The sequence below is a fragment of the Sinocyclocheilus grahami genome, unplaced genomic scaffold (assembly GCF_001515645.1).
Source record: "Sinocyclocheilus grahami isolate Dianchi unplaced genomic scaffold, SAMN03320097.WGS_v1.1 scaffold926.1, whole genome shotgun sequence".
Classification (NCBI taxonomy): domain Eukaryota; kingdom Metazoa; phylum Chordata; class Actinopteri; order Cypriniformes; family Cyprinidae; genus Sinocyclocheilus; species Sinocyclocheilus grahami.
In genome coordinates this window covers 252,112-273,002 of record NW_015506105.1, presented here as the reverse complement: position 1 = coordinate 273,002, position 20,891 = coordinate 252,112, and the positions used below count along the sequence as shown (strand labels likewise).

At 38.8% G+C, this 20,891-nt stretch overlaps 1 protein-coding gene across 1 annotated transcript in view; it reads left to right on the top strand.

The window, feature by feature from the left end:
• The window catches only part of LOC107564365 (netrin receptor UNC5C-like), a 228,145-nt gene that overhangs the window by 149,658 nt on the left and 57,596 nt on the right, over window positions 1–20,891 (top strand). The window contains exons 7-9 of the mRNA XM_016249425.1: window positions 4,311–4,478; window positions 6,992–7,156; window positions 17,777–17,833. Of these exons, the coding sequence (XP_016104911.1) occupies window positions 4,311–4,478; window positions 6,992–7,156; window positions 17,777–17,833 (390 nt within the window). The remainder of the gene's footprint in view (window positions 1–4,310; window positions 4,479–6,991; window positions 7,157–17,776; window positions 17,834–20,891) is intronic.

The following is a 20,891-nucleotide window of genomic DNA, read 5'->3' as shown; positions in this document are numbered from 1 at the left end:
TTGATTTAGATTTAGATTTTATTTTTATATTTTTATATATTTTATATTTTTATTTTTATATATTTTAGTTTTCATTTGTTAGTTTTAGTAATTAATGTTTTTTTGTCATTTTTATTATTTTTTAAATTCTATTTATCTTCATTTTTCAGTTTTAGTTTTCAGTTATTTGCCAAGGCAACATTTATAATTTTCATTTTAAGGTTTTTAAAAAAAAAATATTCCAGTTTAATTTGAATTAATCAAACTGATTTTTAATAGTTTTGAGTTCAATTTTAGTTAACAATAACAACACAGTCAACAGTTTTCACTCTAATTTTGGTTCAGGTTTTCTAATTTTGTTACATCCTTTTGTCAAGGCTACTAGTTTTTGTTTTGTATTTCTACTTAGCTTTATTTTTATTTCAGTTAGTTGCCAAGCATTATTTCTAATTTCTAATGTTTTTTTTCATGTAATATTTATATTTTTTCAGCTTTATTTCAATTAATGAAAACTAATTTTAATAGTTTTTGTTTTAGTTTATTCAACAATAACAACTCTGACAACAACCACACAAATTTGCCATAACAAGTACTTCGCAATGCCCTAGCAACCAAGGTTATTTTCGTAAACGAAAACTAAAACTAAGATGAAAACGATTGATCAAAAAAGATTTTCGTAAACTGAAATAAAATAAAAATGTCAAAATAAATGAAAAACTAAAACGAAATGAAACTAACAATAGTTATTGAAAAACGAACTGAAATAAAATAATAATTATCAAAAATAAATAATCGTTTTCGTATAATCATTACGTTGGTGCATCATGCGTGTGAGGTTATCTGATGGAGAGACGCAAAGCAGTTTAAAGCTAATTCTGCACGGGTTCTGTTTGGTAAACTCGCACTAGCAATACGTAACAGAACACCCGACCCGTTACCCGACAGCAGCACTGATTTAATTCTGAACCCAACCCGAAAGCGCATCCTTTCTGTAAACAATGAAATAGGCTAAATAAAAAGAACATATTTAAATATAATCCTTTACTGGTAAATTTTCTCTCCTTAAACTCTGCAGTATATACATGGCCATTGGTTAGTCTATAGAAGCATTAAAAATAAAACTTATAAAATGAAATTATATAGGTTAAAAGCTACAGAAAGCAAGCAAAAAGCGCTCCCTAAGCTGTCATTGACTTCAGCTGCAGTGCGAATGGCTAATGCACAATGCTGCAAATTTGAATTGTAAATAGAAATCTTCAGACTACAGATCGTGAACACGAATAAGCACGGGGCAGTCTGAAGGCAGCTTCAGCGGGTATTGTATTGAGTCTAAATAGCTAGTCTTGGCTTTTGGACCCGCAGTCTGCCCGTGACTACTGATTTCCTGACCCGCAACATGGAGTCAACCGCGTGCAGGACTCAGATTTAAAACGCACTGTGAAATGTATGATCAGGTAAGGGACGATTGATGCATTGGTTGAGAGGGAAATTTACCCACCTGCCATGCATATCACCACATAGGCTATTGTAAGACGTATAATGTTTTGTAATGAATCTTTGCAAATCGCCTTTCCTAATAATGTGCTAATTTACAAGTTTCACGATGAATGCGGCTAAAATAAACAGTCTCGCTGAGAGCAGCTCGGAAGAGAGGGGCGGGGTCAGCAGAGCTCATTAACATTTAAAGGAAAATGCTACAAAAACGGCTTGATCTGAAAAGAGCTGTTTTTGACAGGGTAAAAAAGGTGTTTTTTACACTACCATTGAGAAATTTTAACCAAACTATGTTACAGACTTTTCATTAAGACCCTAAAGCATCATATCAACTTGTGGAAAATGGGCATCCTATGACCCCTTTAAAATAAACGGGGTGGAAAGATATTGAGACTCCATCGTAATTATTGAATTTCATTAGTCCCAGTAATGATTTATGTGTGGCTGTTCCCGGGAAAGTGAGCAAGACACAACAGTTACAGTATCATGATTATGGATAAATAAGATAAAAGACATCTAATATAAACAAATTACATTTATTTTCAAATTAAATATCACAACATACATTTATCGTCCAGTCTAGTGTTTTTAAATATGACAGTGTATATTAAATTAAGCACAACTTGTATAGATTTATGGAGTAAAGCCTGACTGCTTCATTTTGGCATATATTTGTATACTATTACCATCTAATCAATCTCAGCATGCTTTAATTTTGTCGCTAGATGTTTGTGTCACTAAGGTTAAATTAAATCTTTCTTTGGTCTGCGATCTGGAAGCTAAACTTTAATTACTAAAACTAAAACTGAAACTATATAAAAACTAAATAGAAATGTGTTCACAAAATAAAAACTAAACTAAAACAAAACAAATTATTAATGAAACGAATAAAAACTAAACTGAATTTTACTGCAAATTTGAAAACGATATTAAAATAAAACAAATGTAAAAATTCAAAACTGTAATAACCTCGCTAGCAACCACTCAAAGCACCTTAGAAACCATTTAGAACACCATAGCATCATGCTGGCGGTGAGTTTTGCAAATGGCTTCAGAAAATGCCAATATCTAGTCTGTGGTTGAAACCTTTTTAATGGTCAGAAACAGCGAGCGAGAGACAGAGCTCTGGAACGAGTCCTGTTCTATTGGCTGTATGGCCTCATAACTCTGAAATGAGAAAGATGGGAAGGAAAAGGAGGAATCTACTTACAACTAATCTACTCCCTCACACGAACTCAAAGACACACACACACACAAAGCTGTGGAAAGTGTGTGAGGGGAGTGCGGTAAGTTAATAGCAGCAGAGGGAGTGACACAGTTTAATAGTTGAAGAGCTTCTGTGTCTTTCTCCGGAAGACTCAAATGGGAAGAGCATCACCTCTCGACAACACAAGAGTTAAACACTCCAGCTCTGTGTGTGTGTGTGTGTGTGTGTGTGTGTGTGTGTGTGAAGGTAAAAGGATCCGTCAGCTGGAATATAGACTTTCACATACCAAACACAGCTGCTCACAGCACAGTTCTCTTCTGTCCATTTTCTGCCTCTCACAATATTTGGTCTGCGTCTCTTTTATTTGAATGACAGAAAACAGGAGATACATGAACAAAACCTGATTATCATGTTCTCCTAAATGATGTGAGATGTTACAAAGAGCATCACATGATGGTTGACACTCATTTACTTACCTTGGATTTACTTAACATTTGTATTTAACATTAAAATGTTTTATTAAATTTGTGAAAAATCTAAATTAAAATAGAAAGCATGAATAATATAATATAATATACTGTTCAAAATTTGAGGTCAGTAAGATTTTTACTTTCCTCCAGCAAGGATACATTAAATTGATCAAAAGTGACAATAAAAACATTTATTATGTTACAAAAAAATATATATTTTAGTAAATGCTGTAATTTTTAATTTTCCGTTCATCAAAGAATCCTGAAAAAAATTATTGTTTTCAACAAAATAAATTACATTTTAAAATATATTAAAATAGAAAACAGTTATTTTAAATTGTAATACTATTTCATAATATTACTGTTTTTACTGAACTTTTTGAACAAATAAACGCAGACTTGGCAAGAATAAAAGACTTTAAAAAACATTAAAAAATCTTACTGACCCCAAACTTTTGAACCGTATTGTTGCATAAATATAGCTCTATTTATTTTTTGTCATGTATTACCTTATAAGTGCATGGTTAATGTCTGCATCTTTTCCGGGGAACAACTTTCTTCATCACTCTGCAATGTGTGAGAAATGAAAAATCTTTCCTTGACTAGTAGTAAAGAGTACAGAAAGTTTTTAATACATTTATATTTATTCATTTAGCAGACGCTTTTCAAGGTGACCAAGAAAAGATGCAAAATTCAATGAAAATGTATGCGATAAATCATATGGAGTCAACAATATTAACACTGCCGCAACACCACACAAAAAGTGCAAAACAGTACAGAAAAAACTTCATTTTGAACAACAGAAAGTGGCTTTTAGATGAAAGAGTTTGTGTTCCAGCCATTAATAGACAGATAAACCTCAGCTTTATTTGCAAAAATTAAACTATTAAATTAAACTCTTTGAAATCAGCAATAATAGGAATATTACCTGCAGTGACTGACTGTATACGAGTACAGGATCATGTACATCCGGTCGTTCATTATCACAAAATAATGGGTTTATTTTGCAGTGTAATAATAATACAGGGCATAACACGGCTGCTTACCAAATAAAAAAGTAAATGGACATGAAATATTGATTTGGGCTGAAATCATTACATGAGAAGAAAGCGAGAGTGGAATGATGTGAGAGACGTGATCGTGTCTGTGTGTGTTTACAGTGAATGGCGGCTGGTCCACGTGGACGGAGTGGTCGACCTGTAACAGTCGATGTGGGCGGGGCCTTCAGAAAAGAACCCGCAGCTGCACCAATCCTGCGCCTCTGAACGGGGGGTCGCCGTGTGACGGACAGGCCATCCAAAAAATCGCCTGCACCTCAGTTTGCACAGGTACCAGTCTAAAGAAATGAATCAGAGTTTAATTTGATGTGAATGAAAACGAAGCTTTGAGAGACAGAAATGCGTGTACCTGTGTGTTGAGCATTCAGCTGGGACAAAAATTAGTTGTGAAATTGTAATAATCTCTAACAGCCTTGTTTTTGTTTAAAATAATGTCAGAGTAATTTAATTGTATTTAATAAATAAAAAAATATTTTATTTATATTGAAATAAAATAAATAAATAAAATAGCGTCATAGTTATTCAATAGTATTGGAAACATTTTAAAATATTTTTTCATATTTTAAAAAAATGGAAAAAAATCATTTAATTAAATTACGTCATAGTAATGAATAGTATTTAATAAAGTAATATGTGACATATTGTATATATTAATAATTGTACATATATAATTGTTTCATGAATATAGTTGTATTTGTTGTTTGTCATTTATTATCTCATAAATATTGTAACTTAAAAGCATCATTTTAGAAAACAATAATGTATAATGATTATTCTATTATAAGAATATTCTATTCTTTGGGTGTAAAAAGAAACATTTAGATTTATTTTAAATAACCATGCCATCTACTTAGCAAATAATTAATCACTGCATTAATTCATTCCTATGTTAGCTTGAAAAATATTAAAAACTAAAAATGTGCAACAGATATCATTGGCTATAGTAAAGTGACATATCAAACAGTATCAAAAATATTATGTGTGTGTGTGTGTGTATATATATATGTATTATATATATATAATATACATCACATTTTTATATGAAGTGACAATAATCATAACAGTGTTATTTTAGTATTATTTATATACTAATACTAATATTTTATTTTAGATTTTAATTTAGATTTAATTAAGTTCTATTTTTATATTTTCACTTTAATTTTAGTTTACGTTTTGGTAATTTTGTTATGTGATTTTGTTGTATTTATTTGTTTTTGTTTTTTAACATTTCTATTTAGCTTTATTTTTATTTTAGAGTTAGGTTTAGTCATTTTAGTTCTTCATCTTAATTTCTTTTAGTCATCTTATTTCATTTAGTTGCCAGAGCAACATTTCTAATTTTCATTTAAGTTTCGGTTTTTCATTTAATATTTATATTTTATTTTATTTCAGCTTTCAACAACACTGAATCACAAATGGAGGTTTTCATAAAGATCTGAGTTTGTAATCATGATACTACTCTGGAACTTATTACAATATTTCCGACATGACGTAAACGCACAGTGAGGTCAGTTCTTAAACATGAAGGGAACACAATGAAGAATTTGGTTCAGATTTTTTCCTCGATTGACATTTATTCATTTGGCAGTTGCTTTTATCCAAAGTGACTTCCAAATGAAGAATTCCTTCCATAAACAGAAGGATGGAAAATTCACTGTGAGACTATTGAATTGTGAGGAATTCTTTCATAAAAACTTGATTCTTTTCCAGTCCAGTTTGAGTTCTTCACCTCTTGATAGCATCAGACAATGCATCTTTTTCCAGGCCCATCAGTTCAGCTTTCAAGCCAGACACTTCCCCTATACTTTGGCCCCTAGGGGCCCCTAAGGGACGAGCACATTTCCATTCCCTCCTGCCTGTGAGAGTCAGTTCACTGTGAAGCAGGTGAGATTAAAGCATCTGCAGGCAGCAGGAGAGATGCCACAGTCACGCTAATGACTGACCCACATACTGCAGCCACTCTCCTGTGACAGAATCCAGAGACAGGCCCAGAACCAGACTAGATCAGAGCAGAAGATGCATCATGTTTTATTTTATTTTATATGTTTTTTTTTATTTTATTTTGTGTTTTTTATGTTTATTTTATTTTGTTTTATTGTATTGTATTTTATTTTTTGTATGCAATATGCTTGAGGTGGTCCATGGCTGAGGCTTTTATTTCATTTTATTATATTGTTTTTATTTATTTATTTTTTTTAATTTAACTGAATTTGATATTTTAGTTATTTTAAATTTAATTTTGTTTTTTATAAAAAATTTTGTGCAGTGTGCATGAGGCAGTCCACGGCAGGGAATTTTTAGTAATTAATTAATCAATGTATGTATTTATTTATTTATTTACAGTTTTGAGTCATTTTGTGTCCAATATGCATGAGGTGGTCCATGATGGGGACCTTCATTTCATTTTATTATATTTATTTATTTATTTATTTTATTTTACTTTATTATTCTTTATTTATTATCTTATTTATTTTATCTTATATTGTATTAGTTTATTTTTGTATTATATTTATTATAAATATAAATATGTTGCATTATATTTATATATTATTTTTATTTATTTTTCAATTCAATTGCAAAATGCATGAGGTGGTCCATGGACGGGGGGTTTATTTTGTTTATTTAATTTTTCAGTTTAATTTCTGTGTGTAATATGCAAGATGTGAAATATTACTCATTTACACGTGCAAAGAAGTTAGCCATTCATAACATGGCTCATTAACATTTTAAAACGTGTGTGTGTGTGTTTCTGTGTGTGTGTTTCTGCGTGTGTGTGTGTTTAGTTGACGGTGAGTGGGCCGACTGGAGCAAGTGGTTGGCGTGTAACACTGAGTGCACGCAGTGGAGGAAGAGAGAGTGTAATGCTCCTACGCCTCAGAACGGAGGGAAGGACTGTGAGGGAGTCACGCTACAGTCACAGAACTGCACTGATGGACTCTGCCTACAAAGTGAGTGCACTTACACACACACACACACACACACACACACACACACACACAGTCAGGCTGGATCCCTTTACCGTCAACATGATGTCAGAATTGAATCTATTTACTTTCTTAAGACAAGTTCCCGGTCTTGTGTTTCTGGTATTATCTGTTATTTTTGTATTTTTGTATACTATTTATAGTTTTTGTATTTTTTATTATCTTTTATTTTTCTATTTTAATTTTAGTTAAGCTGTAGTAACTTTGTTAACTCAAGTCTTATGTGTTTTTGGCATTTTTATTATTTTTTTATTTATTAAGCTTAAATTTGTGTTTATTTCATTTTTAGTTTTAGTAATTTTAGTACTTAAACATATTTTTTTTATTTAGTTGACGAGGCAATTTTAATTGTTTATTTATATATTATTATAGTATTTATCATTTTTCAATTAGCTTTTATTTTTATATTTTCAATTTTTATTTGTTTTTATTTTATTTTAATTTTAGTTAAGTTTTAGTAAATGTATGTTTTTGTGATTTTCTTTATTCTATTTAGCTTTTAATTTATATTATATTATTTTCATTTTAGTTTTAGTAATTTTAGTACTTAGTACAGTTAGTTGACAAGGAAACATTTCTCATTTTCATTTAAGTTGCTTTAAGTTTGCATTCTAAAATTTATATTAAATTTTATTTCAGCTTTATTTCAACTAACAGATTTTATTTCAATTAAAATTATGAAATGAATAATAAATAATGATCCAAAGGGGGAAAAAGTTTTATTTTTGGAATCCTACATAAAACTTTCTTTACCTCTAAAATGTCTTTGCTTTTCAGTTGACGTCACCCAGGCTATTTTATTTTATTTTATTTCATTTCATTTTCAGTTGATGTCACCAAGGCCATGTGGGCTATTGGTTATCAACTCTGTTGTCATTGTTTTATTCATTGCAGCCAGTATTTTAATACCATATAACATGACAGCTCTGAAATACATCAGATTACAAAAGTTAAACTGATTGCAAATATTGTTTCTTGTTTACTTTAAAGCTTTTAGATGATTTGTTTATTGCTCCTGTACATAATGAGGCACATAAACATGGCCTTTCATGTGTTTCAATCACTGTCACAGTGGACACAGTGAGAATCTTTAAGAAACGGACAGGTGACATGAATGTGTGTAATCACAAGCCATCAGCATGGCAGTTTAATTTGTTTGCTGGTTTTTAGAGCAGTGAGCAGTGATAGAAAGAGAGAGAGAGAGAAAGACCTCTGTTTGGTGTTGCGTAATGGATCTCTCTCTCCCCGCAGGCACTTCCTCACTAAGGTTTCAACTTTAAAAGTTCTTCTGACTGATCCAACAAAGTTACAAAGTAACAAATTCAAGTGTGAGCAGATCAAAAAGATCACACAAAAGTCACACAAAATCAAGACCAATCTCGGAGCCCCAAAAATGTTACGGCCCATAACCATTTTAAGGCTCGTTAATTCAAACCATTCAATAAAACGACACAGGCCGAACATATTAAAAAGAATCACAACACCTGATGTGAATTTCAAGACGCCTCCATTTTATTAAATTTACAGAGTTCAACTCAAACATCCAGAAAATAATGAGCAACAATTCACAAAGAATATTTTATGAACAATCTAATAAATACTAACAAAAAAAGAATAATCAGCTCACGGGTAGGAAAGCTAGGAAAACAGACTCCTGACTACCCCTGTTCTCGGAATAAAGTTCTTACCTGACTCCCGAAATAAAAATAAGAACTGGTGAGTCTTCCGGACCCCTGCTTCCCTCGCTCTGTTCTTACTAAATAAACAAAACATGAACTAATAAATAAATACACTACCCGCTACTGATAAGTAAGAAAGTATATCACATATCAAAACACAAATTTACAAGTTAAACCTAAGCATAAAGAAAAACAAAAATATAGCCTCAAAGAGGCGATGAGAGAGATGCTTGTGAGAACAATGGGAAGCGGAGCAACAGAGAGAGAGACCGCCATTGTCGCCCTCGCAGCCTATTTATCCGGAATCCTTGATGACGTCACGCGACTCACAGAATGGGAAACCCCCACAACGCCACCTATGGGCTTAGAATATAAATGTCACACAGATACACGTAACACCCTTAAAAGTTGAGCAGGCACAATCCATTTAACCCCACTCAACTCTCTCGGCTCTCTGTCTTAGTCAGTTACAAAACCTAGTAAATACCTGCTTAGACAGCAGGAAAATTTGAGCAAGTCCTAGCCAGGGGTGCAACCAGATAGAAACGTCTCGGTTACATACGTAACCCTCGATCCCTGATGGAGGGAATGGAGACATTATGTCGTGACGACATTAGGGGTCTAACTTGGGAGCCCAATCATCTCTGAGTTTAAGAGAAAATGCCAATGAAAATTGGCTAGTGGATTTTGCACGCTGAGCCACTCCCCATGCACACGGGTATATAAGGCGACAACGCGCGTCCACTCATTAGGTTTCACGCTGAGGACCCGAGAACGTGTCCCCGCAACAGCAAGTGATTCAAGGTTGTGGCATGGGGACATAACGTCTCCATTCCCTCCATCACAGAATGAGGGTTGCGTACGTAAATGCGACGTTCCCTATCTGTCGGTCACTACGAGCTATGTCATGATGACATTAGGGGTCTATAGAAAATGCCACAACCTGAACACCATCACAACCCTGTGGCACTGAAAATTTTGACAAGCTATAGCGTGTCAAGACAAAGCTACGCTAAGGTCGTAACCTTCCCAAAGCCCCAGCGCAAATTCACTGACCTTGATACCAAATGGTGAGTACATCGCTGCTGGAGAATGTCATGCTGCTGTTCCATCCACAAAAAAGTTTTTGGAAGGGATTTCAACCTTCAGTGAAAGATTGCTTCAAATCTTTCCCATTTGTTCTTTTCAGCCTGGCAATGGGGAAGCGAGCCTTAAGGAAAAGGTGGCTACGGAGACCACATCCTACCCGTAGGGAGGTGACATGTGGAGATACTGATATGGACTGACCCAGGGGGCAGTACTACATATGGAATGGGTCTCTGAGGCAGGTCCTACCTTAGAGTAGGGATGGAACAACTGCCAGAAGAGACTGACAGAGCGGGTCTGTCAAGGGAAGACACGTTTACCGAGAGGGAAACCTTACTGTGGAAGAATACACATATGGGATTACCCGTAGGGAATCAAGCCATATGGACACCTAGCCCAGTACAGGGGCTGACCGGGACTCCGGGAATGCTAACACCAGTACTGGGCCTGGTGTCAGACTGCTCTGCCAAGTCTGACTGCCGGGGGTGCTGGAGGACGCTCGACCAGGGTTCGCCAACCGGGGAACTTTACTGGGAGAAGAAAGGCGCTCGCATCCCCGTGTGAGGGAGAATGGCGCAGCAAGCGTGACACAGAGCCAGGTCTTCCCACCAATTACCTGTTACCCAACACACGGGAAGAAACCGGCTCTACACGAAAATTGTAAAACCTTGCAAAGGTGTTAGGTGTTGCCCAGCCCGCAGCTCGACAGATGTCTGCCAGAGAGGCACCCCCAGGGGGCACGGCTCACCATGGGATTGGTACGCCAAGGCGATGACATCCACTATCCAGTGGGTCAACCTCTGCTTGGAGACAGCCTTCCCTTTCTGCTGACCTCTGCTGACCTCCAAAGCAGACAAGGAGCTGCTCAGAGCTTCTGAAGCTCTGGGTGTGGTCCACATATATGCGTAACACTCTTACGAGACACAGCAACACCAAGCCTGGATCAGCGCTTGCAGGTTCACCACCTGCTCCCGGAAGAGAGTTGTGGGAACCTTGGGCATGTATCCAAGCCAGGGTATCAGGACAAAGTGAGAGTAGGCCGGCCCGAAGACAAGGCACTCTTCCCTTACCGAAAATGCTTGGAGGTCCCTGACCCTCGAGATGGAAGTGAGCGCGATCAGGAGCGCTGTCTTAAGAGACAGGAACTTCAGCTCAACTGAATCGAGCAGCTCAATGTGACCCCTCTGAAGTCCAGCCAGGATGGGTATCAGGGGTGTCCTAGGAGGATTCAACCTTCTGGCACCCCTCGGGAACCTAACAATCAGGTCATGCTTTCCCAGGGACCGGCCGTCCCCTGCATCGTGATGTGCTGCGATGGCAGCAAAATACACTTTCAAGGTGAAGGGGGACATCCTACGCTCCAACCTTTCTTGCAGGAAAGAAAGCACGACTCTAATCGAGCTCCAAAGGCCAGGTCCGGGTGGGCCAGTAAGGCGCAACCAGCAGGACCTGTTCCTCGTCCTCCCTGACCTTGCACAGTGTCTGTGCGAGCAGGCTCACTTGGGGGAAATGCATACTTGCGTAGAGCCGGGGTGCCAGCTGTGTGCCAGTGCATCTGTGCCCAGGGGGGCCTGGGTCAGGGAATAGTACAGCTGGCAGTGGGAGGACTCGTGGGAAGCAAACAGGTCCACCTGAGCTTCCCCGAATCGACTCCAGATCAGCTGGACCATCTTGGGATGGAGTCGCCATTCTCTGGGAAAAGTGAGCTGTCGTGAGAGTGCGTCGGCCGCACGATTGAGCTCCCCCAGAATGTGGATGGCACACAGCGACTTGAACCGCGTCTGACTTCAGATGAGGAGATGGCGAGGGTCAACCTCTGCTTGGAGACAGCCTTCCCTTTCTGCTGACCTCTGCTGACCTCCAAAGCAGACAAGGAGCTGCTCAGAGCTTCTGAAGCTCTGGGTGTGGTCCACATATATGCGTAACACTCTTACGAGACACAGCAACACCAAGCCTGGATCAGCGCTTGCAGGTTCACCACCTGCTCCCGGAAGAGAGTTGTGGGAACCTTGGGCATGTATCCAAGCCAGGGTATCAGGACAAAGTGAGAGTAGGCCGGCCCGAAGACAAGGCACTCTTCCCTTACCGAAAATGCTTGGAGGTCCCTGACCCTCGAGATGGAAGTGAGCGCGATCAGGAGCGCTGTCTTAAGAGACAGGAACTTCAGCTCAACTGAATCGAGCAGCTCAATGTGACCCCTCTGAAGTCCAGCCAGGATGGGTATCAGGGGTGTCCTAGGAGGATTCAACCTTCTGGCACCCCTCGGGAACCTAACAATCAGGTCATGCTTTCCCAGGGACCGGCCGTCCCCTGCATCGTGATGTGCTGCGATGGCAGCAAAATACACTTTCAAGGTGAAGGGGGACATCCTACGCTCCAACCTTTCTTGCAGGAAAGAAAGCACGACTCTAATCGAGCTCCAAAGGCCAGGTCCGGGTGGGCCAGTAAGGCGCAACCAGCAGGACCTGTTCCTCGTCCTCCCTGACCTTGCACAGTGTCTGTGCGAGCAGGCTCACTTGGGGGAAATGCATACTTGCGTAGAGCCGGGGTGCCAGCTGTGTGCCAGTGCATCTGTGCCCAGGGGGGCCTGGGTCAGGGAATAGTACAGCTGGCAGTGGGAGGACTCGTGGGAAGCAAACAGGTCCACCTGAGCTTCCCCGAATCGACTCCAGATCAGCTGGACCATCTTGGGATGGAGTCGCCATTCTCTGGGAAAAGTGAGCTGTCGTGAGAGTGCGTCGGCCGCACGATTGAGCTCCCCCAGAATGTGGATGGCACACAGCGACTTGAACCGCGTCTGACTTCAGATGAGGAGATGGCGAGGAAGTTGTGACATGTGACGTGAGCATAGACCGCCCTGTCGGTAGATGTACGAAATGGCCGCAGTGTTGTCCATGCGGACCAACACGTGCTTGTCCAGCAGCAGCGGCCAAAACTGCCGCAAGGCTAGATGCACTGCCAACAACTCCAGGCAGTTGATGTGCCAAAGCAGTCGAGGTCCTGTCCAGGACCCCAAGGCTGCCTGCCCGTTGCACGTAGTGCCCCAGCCCGTATTGGAGGCATCTGTCGTGACAATGACATGCCGGGACACTTGTTCTAAGGGCACCCCGGCCCGTAGAAATGCAAGGTCCGACCAGGGGCTGAATAGGCGGCGACACATCGGTGTGATGGTGACATGATGTGTATCGTGGCGCCATGCCCATCTCGGGAATCGGGAGTGTAACCAGTGCTGAAGCAATCTGAGCGGCGTGACTGCGGCTGTGGATGCCATATGCCTCACAAGCCTCTGAAAGTGTTTCAGTGGTACCACCGTCCTGCCTCTGAAGGAACTCAGGCAGTTCAGCACCGACTGGGCATGTTCGTTGGTGAGACGTGCCGTCATACTCACCGAGTCTAACTCCATACCGAGAAAAGAGATTCTCTGCACAGGGGAGAGCTTGCTCTTCTCTTGGTTGACCTGAAGCCCCAACTGACTGAGGTGCCGAAGCACCAGGTCCCTGTGATCGCACAACTCCTCTCGTGACCGGGTCATGATGAGCCAGTCTTCGAGATAGTAAAGGATCCTGATGCCCACTTCCCATAGTGGGGCAAGGGTGCCCTCCGCGACTTTCGTGAAGACATGGGGGGACAAGGAGAGCCCAAAGGGGAGGACCTTGTACTGCCATGCCTGACCCTCGAATGCAAACCGCAGGAACGGTCTGTGACGAGGAAGGATCGAGACATGAAAGTACGCGTCCTTCAGGTCGATCGCTGTAAACTAATCCTGGGCTTGGTCGCATTTGATAATAAGTTTCTGCATCAACATCTTGAACGTGAGCTTGTGAAGAGCCCAATTCAATACTCGCAGATCCAAGATACAGGTGCATCTCAATAAATTAGAATGTCGTGGAAAAGTTCATTTATTTCAGTAATTCAACTCAAATTGTGAAACTCGTGTATTAAATAAATTCAATGCACACTGACTGAAGTAGTTTAAGTCTTTGGTTCTTTTAATTGTGATGATTTTGTCTCACATTTAACAAAAACCCACCAATTCACTATCTCAACAAATTAGAATACTTCATAAGACCAATAAAAAAATATTTTTAGTGAATTGTTGGCCTTCTGGAAAGTATGTTCATTTACTGTACATGTACTCAATACTTGGTAGGGGCTCCTTTTGCTTTAATCACTGCGTCAATTCGGCGTGGCATGGAGGTGATCAGTTTGTGGCACTGCTGAGGTGGTTTGGAAGCCCAGGTTTCTTTGACAGTGGCCTTCAGCTCATCTGCATTTTTTCTTCTCTTGTTTCTTAGTGAATTGGTGGGTTTTTGTTAAATGTGAGCCAAAATCATCCCAATTAAAAGAACCAAAGACTTAAACTACTTCAGTCTGTGTGCATTGAATTTATTTAATACACTGGGCAGCGCAAGCCACGTTCCCAAACTCCGTACGAGTGGCACCAAAGGGACAGTCGACATACCCACAGTGGTGCAGCGATGGATAGTTGTGCTGGGTGGCCCAGAAGGCACCTCGTTCTGAGTCATCACAGCAAAACTCCCCGTGTCCCTGGAGGGACTGGCCAGAGATGCATGGAGAGGTGTTGCATCTCTGATCTGCGATCTCTTGGCCACTGGCGATAGGGGGCGTCGTGGGTGAGGGTGAGGAAGCGGTGCGTTGCTCACTGTCAACCCACGGGCCTTGCAACCCGGAGGAAAAGGAAACTGCTCTTTTATTGAAAATGTGGTTACCGCTGACCGCTGAAAAGATTCTCCGCCCGGCCCTCCTCCGGGGGAAGTAGCGGCGCTGTCCTCACCACCTCATGAAGAGCAGTCTCCCACATCTCCAGGTTGCCCGTATCCGGGCCGCTTCGCCGTCTTCTTGAAGGACTTAGCGGCCGGGTGCGACACAGGGGCCGCCGCTCTCCTGAATGGGGCTTGACACGCTGGCCTCGACGGTGTCTCAGCACGGGTCGGAGCCGGTTGTGGAGGATGCAGGAGGGCACCCACGGTGACGAGCAGGCTGAGACACCGCCCGTGACAGAACGGTGGCAGCTGGAGGATCACGTCGGGGCAGGATGTGTTGGATGGCCTCAGTCTGCTTTTGTACTGCTGGGCAAAGTCCTCGACAGTGTCGCCGAACAGGCCAGCCTGGGAGATGGGAGCGTCAAGAAAGCGTGCTTTGTCAACGTCTCTCATCTCAGCCAGGTTGAGCCAGAGATGGCGCTTCTGGACCACCAGAGTGGACATCGCCTTCCCGAGGGACCGCACCATGACTTTCATTGCCCGGAGGGTGAAGTTAGTCATCGTGCACAGCTCCTGCATCAACCATGGGTCATTACTACCCTTGTGCATGGCTTGGTGAACTTGCAGGATAGCCATGACATGCAGGGCAAAGGCAGCTTGGCCCGTAACACTATAAGCTTTTGCAGTGAGAGCTGCCGACAGCTTACAGGCTTTGGACGGGAGATGAGGACAATTCCTCCAAGTGGCGGCGTTTTTCGGCCACAGTTGCACCGCAACCGCTCTCTCCACCTGGGGAATGTCAACGCACACCCTAGCCGCCCCGCCATCGAGGGTAGTAAGGATGGAGGAAGGAGACGAGCGGCTTCCGTACCGCCAACCAGAACAGCTTCCCGACTCACAGCAGATGAATGGCTTTGTGGAGTATAACAGCTTTTCATACAACCACTTGGCTCCGAAGCAAAAATCTAATGAGTGGACGCGTGCTGTCGCCTTATATCCGTGTGCATGGGGAGTGGCTCAGCGTGCAAAATCCACTAGCCAATTTTCATTGCCGTTTTCTCTTAAACTCAGAAATGATTGGGCTCCCAAGTTAGACCCCTAATGTCATCACAACATAACTCGTAGTGACTGACAGATAGGGAAACAGCGTGACAAGCCATCTATCCCATGTAAATTTGAGTGCATTTTAGTTTTAAACAAAGTTTTCATAACATGTTATTCCTCTTCTTTTCAGTACTTTGTTTAGTAATCTGTAGTTTGATGTATTTTGATTGCTCAAATAGAGTTTGGAAATCCAACTGATTTTAGTAAATTGGTTTGTTTGGATGGAAAGTCCCCTTGTATTTCAAATCTTTATTTGTTTTCTTATTTGTAGTGAAACATTTTGTTAAATAGTATTTTATATTATTTTAATACTACTACTATTACTACCAATAATAATAATAATTATTATTATTATTATTTATTTGTATTTATTTATTAATGTATTTATGTATATTGCGCCAGATACTCTATCATTCAAAAGTTTGGGGTCGGTTGGATTTTTTAATGTTTTTGAAAGAAGTCTCTTTTACTCATCAAGGCTGCATTTATTTGATCAAAAATAAAATAAAAACAATAATATTATGAAATATTATTACAATTTAAAAAACTGTTTCCTTTTTTGAATATATAGTATATTAAAATATAAGTTATTCCTGTGATGCAAAGATAAATTTTCAGCATCATTACTCCAGTCTTCAATGTCACATTATCCTTCAGAAATCATTCTAATATGCTGATTTGCTGCCCAAGAAACATTTCTGATTATTATCAATGTTGAAACAGTCGTGCTCTTTTCTTTTAATCTATTTTTGTGGAAACCACAATAGATTTGTTTTTCACGATCTTTTGATTAAAATAAAGTTCAAAAGAACAACATTTATTTGAAATAGAAATCTTTTGCAACGTTATAGATGTATTTACTGTTCGTTTTTTTTTTTTTTTTTTATCTTAACGACCCCAAACTTTTGTATACTAGTGTACATATTATTGAATATGGCAAAAAAAATAATTATATCAGCTTAATATACAGTTAAATAAAAAGCTTATCATTAATAACTTGACTGTATTATAAAATGAGAAGCTTGTAGTTTGGCTACAGTTTAAAACTAGTTTCCACCACTAAATAAATGACACAATGTGGTAACTAAATATGAAGAGTTAATTTGCAAAAACTGATAAACGCTACTTTAAAAAAAAAGTGATCTGAACCCTAAACACGTTTTGTCTTTCACTTTCAACTTTTCACTTTCACTTTCAAGGTATCGTGACTCGCGAGTTCACGTTTTACTGCAGAAGCCGACAAGCACCCTTGTTGTTTTTGAACAGAAGCCGATAAGTCCATTTTAGCGAATCAGCGCGCTGTATTCAGGTCAGGTGACAAGGCTACTTTCACTTTGAAAAGACGTGCTAGCTGAGAGGAGTTCGGCAAAGCTGACTAAAAGTGATCAAGGATGGATAATTTCGACGAAATTGATGAACCTGTGATATCTTCTTCAGGGCGAAAAAGGAAAATAAGAGCTGAAACGTTTTCACGGAACCTTGCAAAAGCAGCGCGTTACAATGGTGAGGGAAAAGCTCCGTGTATTGCGTGTAATCACATCCATACAGTTTATGATCACAACAACAACAACGTTTGTCAGGCATCTACATTGTCATCTAAGGAGACAATGTAACAAAACAAACTTTTAATATGTTAAAAAAACATACTTTCAATTAACTTTAATTTTGTAAATTACCTGTATTTGTTTAAGTTATTATTACTTAAAATAACCCAACTGCTGTTTGATTGATATTACTTGGAATGCGCAATAAAAATCTGAAAAAAAAAAAATGGAGTTATCGGTTTTTGCAAATGAACTCTTCATATTTACCTGATTACCATCTCACCTAGGGAGCCCGTTTGTTAAATGCAGCCAGTCAGTATGTTGAATTACAGTCTGCATGTCCAGTTTCGCCTGCTGTCTCAGTCTCACATCATCAAAAAACACTTTTCGCTCTTTTTGTTTTGCATTCACATTATTTTGCCTAATACCCCCTTCCTCTCTCTGAAGGTTCAGTATATCAGCTATCCGTTCAGCCTAAAGGAATGGGAGAGAAGGGGTTTACATGTGAGTGTCTATTTTGTCTTTCATTTTCTTGCTTTGGTTTTTCGGCTCCGTATCTGTTGTCTCGCAATATCTTTGGCTTTATATTCTTCCACTTGCTCTCTGTTCCTCACCGTCTGTGGGAGTGAAAGCATGCTGTCTGTCACAGTCCTTTGATTTGCTGTTTTGCTTTGTGTTTTGCAGCACTTTATGTTCTGTGTGTTATTTCTCGACTCACATACACATACACATATGCTTTTGTTCCATTCTCTCACTCTTTTCCACAAATTCACACACAGAGCTGAATGGAAACCTGAACGTCTCTGGAGTAAAGTCAGGCTCGGCTGAAGTCTGCATGCCATTTGAAACAAGAGAACTCTTTCTGGTCTCGCAGTATGACCTGTAGCAACTTGGTAATTCTCTTTAAAGACAACATTAAATGAAAATGTATCCCATTTACTCTTTTTAGAAACTTATTTTTTCACAGCTGTGCAGGCTGTGTAAAAAGATAATCAAGATTAAAAAATCCAGATGTTATTTGAACCCCAGTGTTATTAGGATTTGCAATTATATATAAAATATATGTAGTGTGTGTGTATATATATACAGTATATATATATACATATAATACATATGTGTATTATATGTACATACTGTACACATATATATGAGGGGCCGTACAAGCCATAATTCATTCTGGCACTCTCACACACTTGCATTCTCCTTTCACATACATGCATTTGTACTCTCACACATATATTTTCCTTTCATGTACATGCATTTGTACTCTCACACACATATATTTTCCTTTCACATACATGCATTTGTACTCTCACACACACGCACTTACATTCTCCTTACGCATACATACATACATTTCTACCTTTTTTTGGTATCCATCACTTCCTGTTTAAGCAGGAAGTCACTCTCAGTCCAGGAAATACATGTGCAAGACTTGCTCAGCTCTTCCTCACAATTTTACAATTAAGTCATCCTGTTTTCTTTTCAAGTACATATTTTAAGTTTTTAATTTTAAAATATCATTATGTAACCTACGTGTTCTACAGATCTGTGTACAAGTGTTATGATACTGATTTTGATCGTATTGATCGTATTTTCACAGGCCTTGCCACAATCAATAAATAAGACTTATTGTTTTCATTGTTGACTGTAAGTAACATTTTATTGTAATAAATGATAACCATTTTGCACAAATAGGTACAATAGTTCAAAGATAAAACTGAAATGAACCATGCTTTTTCAGGTCTTTTAGGTAGGTCTAACACTATTCCAGTTGAGGATGCACTGATCAGGATTTTTCGTGACCGATTCCAATTGCTGATTTTGTTCCTTTTTTTTTACAATCAAATGAGCCGATTCACATACTCGTTGCCAATTTATTTTTTTTAATTTTTTTTTTACATTTATTAAATATTTATTTTGCTCTGTTACTGGCCAAACTAACCTTGAGCAAACAAACAAACAAAAATATATGCAACATGAAGCAACTGCACAAAACAAAAACATCAGACGGGCTGAATGAATATTTTATTATTACTCTTTATTATTATTAGTGTTTTATTACCTTAATTATATGTATGTCTGCACTATGACTGTAGGCTACTTTCTGTACTGGAAGCTCCTGACACAAAGACAAATCCCTTGTGTGTGTAAACACACTTTGCAATAAAGCTCTTTCTGATTCTGATGAAAATGCAAATTCAATCTCTGACAGCAGGTGGCGCTTATAGAGCACTAGCAGCATGTCCTGGGTTATTGCTGTAAGCAGTGCTGCGCTTATTAATACTCCTTTAATATGTATTTAGCGAAGGTAAGGGGAAAAAGAAAATGCTATCGAAACTTTTCTGAAGACAGTCAGTTCTCCTCAGAAATACATCCATATTAACCCCCACCCTAATTCCATAATTATGGTTTTCTTTCAGTATTTCGAGCATCGCAAACAATTAATTTGTTCTGTCTGGTACAGTATTTTCTCTGCTTGTGTGACTATTCTCTCCTCTTTGTGTCCATTTTCAGTGCATCTGTCTTACAGATAATATATCATGATGATCACTACGTTTGCGTTACCAAATTGCATCCTGTCAGGAATAACCTGCCTGCGCTGTTTTTAACCTGATCGTTTTTGATAGGGATACCACTTTTTCCAGTACTCGCCCGATATGATACTTTTATTTTTGGTACTTGCCGATACCGAGTGCCGATACCAATATTTTTATTGCATTTGTACATTTTTAAAATATTGGGTACAGAAACCAAAAGAGTATGTATAATGTTAGTTGGTTAACTTTATTTATCAAATAGATACAGTCAAACCTAAATTTATTCAGACACCTTCAACATTTCTCACATTATCACAGTTTATTTGCTATAGTTTAGAAAATGGTAATAAAATATAACAAGAACTCAGAGTTAAACGAGTCAGAACAAATTCAGTTTGATAATGTTAGATAACTTTGATAGAAAGGTATGTAATGGATTACAATCAACCAAAAATTAGACAGCTGTTAGTATGACAGTATTTACACAACTATCAATACTTAGTCGGGCAACCCTTAGCCTTAATGACAACCTGCAGTCTCCTGGGCATTCTGTCACCCAGCTTCATGCAAACTTCAACTTCAATGTTTTTTTTTGTTGTTTTTTTCAATGTTCAATGTTGTCTGAATAATTTTTGGGCCCAAATTTGTATCAGTTTTACTGGTAGTCCATTGTATAAAGAACTTTTGGGCATAATTTGTCACAGTTTACTTTATTTTGCTATCCTCATTTACATAAATGAACTATAGTGTCCTGCACCCACTAGTAAAAAAATATAAACAATTATATCTGGTCTCTGAAAAATTTTTGGTTTGACTGTATATCCTTCTCTTATTTTTACACTTAATTATGCCCATAAAAAATTATTTTACAAGTTTTTGTTACTTTCACTGTAATTTTTTTGCTCTATGGTACATCATCTGTAATTAAATAGCATTAGAGCTGCTCCATTGCAGCGGCTTAGTACTGTAATCACGCGCTTTGCTGTAATAATGCAGGGAACCACTCATTATAAATCTCCTAA